The following is an 8,426-nucleotide window of genomic DNA, read 5'->3' on the forward strand; positions in this document are numbered from 1 at the left end:
TGATAATAATTAAAAATTAATAATGTCTAATTAAATTTGTAACCTACAAAGACATGAAATCTATATCCCTATATTTATTATAGGTTTAATTACTTTGCAGGTCCTTATAATTTCACCAAATTTTCAATTAGGTCTTATACTTTTTTTCTTTTCAATTGGGTCCCTATATGTTATTTTTTTTTTCAATTAAGTCCTGCCGTGAGAATAATGTTTAAGATAATACAATATTCTTGGTAAAAAACGAATATTTTTGTCATTTGGTTGGAGTAGCTAGCTGAACAAACATTAATTTTTCCAAAATACCAAAAGCACCCCTTACATTTTATCCCAAAAGAAAAAAAAAAAAACCTAAGTTGCTCTCTAGAGATCGCGTCCACTGCCGTCTCCTGCGTCGGTCCGTCGTCATCATCCGTCTCTGGCGTCATCTGCAACGGACGCTTGGTGGTCTGCTGTCCGTCGCCTCATTCTCTGCACTGGTCTGCTCTGCTTTGTTCTGTTCGGAGGTCTTCTGCGCCATTTGCCCGTCCAAGCCATTGCCGTCCCTCGCGGTGCTTTGCCTCGCCTGACGTCGCTGCGCCGCATGGAGCCGAGCCTCGTAGCACCTGGCCTCCCGTCCCCGCATTGTGCTTCTGCTCGATCTCTCTGTACTTGAACTGTTTGTAAGCAGGTGACAAAAAAAGCCTCTTTTTTCAGCTTTAAAACTTGATGTTTATGCTAATTTTATTTTTTTCAAAAATATGGCATTGATTGAGTATCTATTTGTTGAATTGATTTTTGGATTGTTTTGATATAATGGTTTTTTCAGGGTTTACAATATGGATATTTATGTACAGGAATTTTGTTAATTGGTGAATTGACATATAAATTAATTTTGCTGATGATGAATTTGGTTTATTTTTTATTGTTGATTGTTGTTGCTGTGATGATGCTGTTTTATTAGGATTCTGTTTCTCTTTTTTTTAATGTAGTGATGGAGATTCGGATTTTACCATAGACATATATCATGGTCGCAAGTTTCATGATATAGGGCATGGGCTAGAATATTTGGGGGAAAGAAAGTGGAAGAACATTCTCAAAGATCCCCAATTCACACCCTTTCTCACTTCACGTTACAAAATTCTCTTAAGTAACATTTTCAATTTCGCATCTTTAGGGTTTTAAATTTCACTGCAATGTGCCTAATTCTCCTTCGTGTATTTCGTTTTGTGGATAAATGGTGAAATTTGAGCGTGAAAAAACTGAATCAAGTGTTTATGATTTTTAATTTTTGTTCTTTTGTGGTAATTCTCCTGCTGGTGCTACCTAGCTGCTGCTGGTAATGCCATTGTTGTTTTGGGGAAGATGTTACTCTTGTCACCACTATGATTCATCAACCTGATTTTTCTGTTGCTGTTGGTGATTCCTCTCAAAATGATGAAGATGCCAAGAATCCTCCTGGGTATACGAATTAATGTCACTAATTCTATATGGATTATTGTAATTAAATGATGTGGATTAGAATTTTAGTTGTGGTTAAAACTGTTGTATGCCTCAATAAGATAAAAAATATATTTTGTTACTTTTGAATTATTCCGAGACTTGGTTGCTTTTGTTTATCTTCTCCCAGGTACAATGTAATGGTTTTAGAAGCGCTGTCAGCTCTGGGATCTAACTTGAATGCTATTGTTAACTCCATTGAGGTAAGATTATTCATTATTTTTTATCATAATGGTTTCAATACATCTATGGTTGATTGAAATGCTGTATATGTGAGATTATATGTTATATAGGTGTTGCATGTAAAAGCTGCGAATAGAAATGTGTTAAATATAGTTATGCATTTCTTATTTTTAGTGATGGGTATATGGAGGTGTATATGGAAGTGCCCGAAGAACCCCAAAGAGATGAATGGATCTCACAAAGATGGTTTTACTTTGACTTCTTTTGTTTCAAAAGTAGGATACCATGCTTTGATTGAAGTTTTTTGTGAAAAGGACTATCTTGTTGGGACACCTGATGAACTCAAGTATGCTTTTTCAGAATCTTTCTCGGCTTGAAAATTGGCCCTTATCAATGTTATTATTAATCTTATACAGTTATACTAGTTCAGAGTGTGGAGGCTGCAACACAAGAACTGATTTCTATATTATCTGTATTGCACTGAAAACTATGTTTTCTATGGTTTTCGATTTTTGATTTCAAATTTCAATAATACAAATTACATAGTCTTGTGATTTTCTATGGTGTACCATGATATGATAAAGACACAAACTATATTTGTAACAACCGCCCCTTCTAGAAACAAAATTTAAATTTGAAGTTTGAAAATCAGTTAGGAGATAAGTTTAGAATTTTGAAATTTTGGATAGGAACCCGGTAACCACCCTCAGTTTGAAATTTAAAATATCCCAACCACCCCATCCCCAAATGTATATAAATAGGGGAGCACCCAGCACCCGAAAATCACTTCTCTCAAACACTTATCTTCTCCCTTCTCTCTCTACAAAGAAATAACATTCTGTGGGCAAACACAAGAGGCAAGCTCAAAGAAGCGTTAGAAAAGAAGGTAGGGAATTATGTTTTTTTAAACGCTTGGCATGTGTTATGTTCCATTCTTTATTATTATTTTCTTCCATGTTATCATGACATTAATTTTCTCTCACTCACCTTTCATTCATGATGATCATGTCTCTCCACCATGCCATTCACGTCTTCTTGAATCGTTATTATATGTCTCCGTATGATGTTAATTCAATTATTTAAATTACCCTATTCCGTCATGTGCATCCATGTAACCTATTATACCATTATGTTATCATCATTCCCTTAAAGTCAAGAGTACATGCTTTCTCAAATATTTTATTTAAAAATTTAATCCTATGTGCATCTATGTGATCTCTTCTATCATTATTCCTTTAAAGTCAAGAGTACATGTTTTTCTTCAAAATATTTAATATTCTTATAATGTGCACTTATATGATTTTTCTCTTGTGTACGTTTAAAACAACCTAAATTAAACTGAGGGAATGACCCTTCGGTAAGGGAAGGTGGCCCCCAAAGACAAGATATCGATATGATCCTTCGGTAAGGGAAGGTGATCGATCGAGATGATCCTTCGGCAAGGGAAGGTGATCGAAAAACGTTTGGGATAAGAACCTTCGGTAAGGGAAGGGGACTATCCCATCAATTTTATATAATAATATATCTTTTTATATGACTCTCTTCTTGTGTATGTCTAAATAACCTTGATTGTAAATTAAACTGAGGGAATGATCCTTCGAGAACCTTCGGTAAGGGAAGGGGACTCCCACTTATACCGGTTTGAGCTCAATACCCTCCATATAAGTTATAAATTAAGAAAGAAAAAAGGCACGAATGAAAGCTTGAGTTCTATGTTTTCCTTAGATTTAATTATGATTATGTTGATGTTATCCTTCTATTTTCCTATATGTTTTCCCTTTCTTTTACACACATGTTTTATAAAAAAGAAGATGCATATTACATGCCATGTTATACGCTTATTTTTAAAATCCCGCACGTGGGCTGGAGATGGATATGGAGGTGTTACATAGCACTCCTACTGAGACGTTAGGTTCTCACTCCCTTTCTTTTCCCATACTATCTCCAGAGGAACATGGCACAGCGGATAGAGACGATGCAGTGCCTCCTCGAGGGTAACTTCTGAGTATGACCCCTCGAAGCACGCGTGGGTAGTTGCGACCACTACTACCGTGCTCCAAACTATCTACTTAGGTCGAGAACTCGTGGAAGAAGAACCCCAGCTGCCCGTCATAACCTTCCTAGATAGGGACGTTTCAACATCTAGGGAGCGGTCATCCAAGGTGGTACACCTTGAGTCCGACCCCGAGACCGAAGGAGAGAAATCCGACAACCCTGGCCAGAAGGAAGACACCATGGAGGAGGACCCAGAGGAGAAGTTGAACCCTTGTGGAAGCCCAAAGGTGGAATACGTGCCCTACTCCCCCATTTCGGCACCCCGTCGAGTTTTGGTTCATCCCACGCAACGGAACCGGGTCTTCACTGCGCGAAAGGGTGTTGGAAGGAGACCCCTGGTACCTCGATTCATAAATAACTGAAGAGTCCTGATCAAGGATGGGATAGGATGCAAGTATGGGAGCCTCTTCGACGAGATTAGTTTAGGACGTATTAGTTTCCCTTCTTGTTTTAGTTTACTATAAGTATTTCATACTCACGGTTAAGATACTATCTCATTTCTATTAAAATTCCAACGTTTTAGTGCTACCCATTTTCCGCTCTACGCGCATTTACTCCTTCCTTGCGTAACGATTTAGTCATTTCTTTGCTTAATCAAGTGTGGCACCTTATTTTAAAGACCCCCCCCCCCCGATAGTATAAAACTTAGGGGGTTACATTATTGGTATCAGAGCAAAGTCGATCTTAGGAGATATGACTAATGAAGCCTCTTCCTATGGTTATCCAAAGGGAATGTCCAGCAGTTCCCCCACCCTCTACCGATGCACCCCAACGTCAAGGACGAGTCTTTGCCCTCAGCAGGTCTGTCAGAGGGTGTGCATCCTCATTTCAGGTAGATCATACCTTGCCAACCTAGTGTGCCTCCCTTTAGTAGGATTAGACATCATCCTAGGAATGGACTGGCTCAACGAAAACCGAGTCTTGTTAGATTGTTTTGAGAGAAAAGCCATCTTCCCTTCTCAATCCATACGAGACACACGTGACCTTCCAAGATCCTCCGAAGACACCAGTACGAGGCAAGAATATGCCTTGCTAAATTCGGTAAAAGAAGACTCCCATCAGGAGTTCTGTGAGATACCAGTAGTACACGACTTTTCAGATGTCTTTCCCGAAGATATACCCTCGTTTCCCCCAACACGAGAGGTTAAGTTCTCCATAGAATTGATACCTGGGACAGGGCCAATCTCCAGAGCCCCTTACCGGATGGCTCCAGTGGAGCTCACTGAACTGAAGAACCAACTAAGAGGAGCTGCTGCAAAAAGGATGCATCAGACCAAGCGTCTCTCCCTGGGGAGCTCCAGTAATTGTTTGTGAAGAAAAAGGACGGCAGCATGCGTCTCTGCGTGGACTATAGGTAACTCAACAAAATCACGGTGAAGAACAAGTATCCCCTCCCAAGAATAGATGGCTTAATGGACCAACTACAAGGTGCAACAGTGTTCTCAAAAATCGACCTGAGATCAGAGTATCATCAAATAAGGGTAAGAGAGGAAGACATTCCAAAGACAGCATTTCGAACGAAATACGGACACTACGAGTTCACAGTAATGTCTTTTGGGTTGACCAATGCCCCCGCCGTCTTTATGGACTACATGAATAGAATTTTTCGACCTTACCTCGACAGTTTCGTGGTGGTATTCATAGATGATATTTTGATTTTCTCCAAGACAGAAGAAGAACACAGGGAGCACTTGCGTGTAATACTGGGAACCCTTCGAGAGAAAAAAGTGGTACGCAAAACTATCCAAGTGTAAGTTTTGGATGAAGGAGGTACAATTTCTTGGACACATGGTTTCCAGTGACGGAATATCAGTGGATCCCAGTAAGATAGACTCGGTACTAAACTGGGAAAGGCCGACGTCAGTCACAGAAATAAGGAGTTTTTTTTAGGATTGGCGGGCTACTATAGAAGGTTCATAAGAGGGTTTTCTCAACTAGCCCTGCCGTTAACCCGTTTAACCAGGAAGGATACCCCGTTTGCTTGGACGCCAGACTGCGAAAGAAGCTTCCAAGAGTTAAAGTGTCGCTTGACATCCGCCCCAGAACTAGCCTTACCTAACCCCGACATGGCCTTCGAAGTTTACTGCGATGCCTCAGGACAAGGATTGGGTTGCGTACTAATGCAATGCAAAAAGGTAGTGGCGTATGCGTCAAGACAACTGAAGACCCACGAAGCCAACTATCCAACTCACGACCTCGAACTAGCCGCAATAGTATTTGCGCTGAAGACATGGAGGCATCATTTGTACGGAGTTAGGGTTTCAAGTATTCTCCAATCATAAGAGCTTAAAGTACCTGTTCGACCAGAAGGAACTCAACATGCGACAAAGGAGGTGGATGGAGTTTCTTAAAGATTATGACTTTGTTTTAAATTACCACTCAGGAAAGGCTAACTTGGTGGCTGACGCTCTGAGTCGGAAGGTACTCAAGGCATCATGGCTGATGATAAAAGAGGCAGAGTTGATAAGGAATTTCAGAGACATGAACTTACAAGTCACCCTCGCTCCAAAAAGCATACGTCTGAACCACTTAACAGTGGCAAGTCAATTCAAAGAACAAATAACTAAGGCACAGAGTTCCGACCCCAACTTTCAAGAAACCCTGCGCCTTGTCAAAGAAGGAAGATTGAAGGGCTTCACCGAAGGAGAGGACAAGGTATGGAGATACCAAGGTCGAATCTGTGTCCCAAGGGAAGGAGACCTTCAAAGCAAGATTGCGGAAGAAGCCCACAGAGGAGATTTTACCATTCATCCTGGCATGACGAAGATGTACCATGATTTGAAGAAGATGTTCTGGTGGCCAGGGATGAAAAAGGATTTAGCCACGATCGTGAATAAATGCCTGGTTTGTCAGAAGGTAAAAATCGAACATTAGAAACCATCAGGGGTATTGCAACCCCTTGGCATCCCGAAGTGGAAATGGGAAGACATATCGATGGATTTCGTCATGGGACTACCCCGTACTCAAGCAGGGCGTGACGCTATATGAGTCATCGTGGACCGGCTTACAAAGACTGCCCATTTTCTACCAGTTAAGGCGACCGACTCATTGGAAAGACTAGCCACGCTATATATCAGAGAGATCGTGAGGTTACATGGGGTACCAACGACCATAGTCTCGGATAGAGACCCAAGATTCACCTCGAGGTTTTGGAACGCATTGCAGAAGGCATTCGGGACGAAATTGTGCCTAAGCACGTCATACCACCCGCAAACAGATGGACAAACGGAGAGGGACCATCCAGACGTTGGAAGACATGTTACGAGCTTGTGTCCTAGACAGACCAGGAAAGTGGGAGAGTCACCTACCACTGATCGAGTTTGCTTATAACAACAGTTACCATGGTAGCATCGGGATGGCACCATATGAGGCACTGTACGGAGACGACCTGACTTTTGAACTACCAGCCATAGAGATTGTAGACAGAAGCACGAAGCAACTAAAGAGCAAGACGATACGACTGGTAAAGGTGGCATGGGGTAGCGGCAATTCCAGAGACTACACATAGGAAAAAGAGGCAGACATGAGACAGAAGCTCCCGGACTTATTTACAGGTAACAATCGTGGTGAGGATCTCCTTTCTCCCCAACAGTAAGGAAATTTCAGTAGGACCCCTAAGTAATTTAAACGACCCTTATCGACCAAGTTCAGACATGGAATTTGGGGACAAATTCTTTTCTTATGGGGGTGATAATGTAACAACCGCCCCTTCTAGAAACAAAATTTAAATTTGAAGTTTGAAAATCAGTTAGGAGATAAGTTTAGAATTTTGAAATTTTGGATAGGAACCCGGTAACCACCCTCAGTTTGAAATTTAAAATATCCCAACCACCCCATCCCCAAATGTATATAAATAGGGGAGCACCCATAGGTAGAAAATCACTTCTCTCAAACACTTATCTTCTCCCTTCTCTCTCTACAAAGAAATAACATTCTGTGGGCAAACACAAGAGGCAAGCTCAAAGAAGCGTTAGAAAAGAAGGTAGGGAATTATGTTTTTAAAAACGCTTGGCATGTGTTATGTTCCATTCTTTATTATTATTTTCTTCCATGTTATCATGACATTAATTTTCTCTCACTCACCTTTCATTCATGATGATCATGTCTCTCCACCATGCCATTCACGTCTTCTTGAATCGTTATTATATGTCTCCGTATGATGTTAATTCAATTATTTAAATTACCCTATTCCGTCATGTGCATCCATGTAACCTATTATACCATTATGTTATCATCATTCCCTTAAAGTCAAGAGTACATGCTTTCTCAAATATTTTATTTAAAAATTTAATCCTATGTGCATCTATGTGATCTCTTCTATCATTATTCCTTTAAAGTCAAGAGTACATGTTTTTCTTCAAAATATTTAATATTCTTATAATGTGCACTTATATGATTTTTCTCTTGTGTACGTTTAAAACAACCTAAATTAAACTGAGGGAATGACCCTTCGGTAAGGGAAGGTGGCCCCCAAAGACAAGATATCGATATGATCCTTCGGTAAGGGAAGGTGATCGATCGAGATGATCCTTCGGCAAGGGAAGGTGATCGAAAAACGTTTGGGATAAGAACCTTCGGTAAGGGAAGGGGACTATCCCATCAATTTTATATAATAATATATCTTTTATATAACTCTCTTCTTGTGTATGTCTAAATAACCTTGATTGTAAATTAAACTGAGGGAATGATCCTTCGGTAAGGGAAGGTGACCC

At 40.3% G+C, this 8,426-nt stretch overlaps 2 protein-coding genes across 2 annotated transcripts in view; one reads left to right on the forward strand and one right to left on the reverse strand.

Annotated features, from left to right (window-relative positions):
- The window catches only part of LOC107639552 (transcription termination factor MTERF5, chloroplastic), a 19,332-nt gene that overhangs the window by 1,665 nt on the left and 9,241 nt on the right, over window positions 1-8,426 (reverse strand). The gene's annotated exons all lie outside the window — the stretch shown is intronic.
- LOC107615074 lies at window positions 4,408-5,028 on the forward strand. The gene has a single exon (XM_016317192.1). It carries the CDS (start codon window positions 4,408-4,410, stop codon window positions 5,026-5,028), a length of 621 nt encoding a protein of 206 aa, XP_016172678.1.

The sequence above is a fragment of the Arachis ipaensis genome, chromosome B01 (assembly GCF_000816755.2).
Source record: "Arachis ipaensis cultivar K30076 chromosome B01, Araip1.1, whole genome shotgun sequence".
Classification (NCBI taxonomy): Eukaryota; Viridiplantae; Streptophyta; class Magnoliopsida; order Fabales; family Fabaceae; genus Arachis; species Arachis ipaensis.

Excerpts from the sequence above, each read along its gene's own strand:
- LOC107615074 (XM_016317192.1), top strand. The coding sequence starts at position 4,408 with ATGACTAATGAAGCCTCTTCCTATGGTTATCCAAAGGGAATGTCCAGC.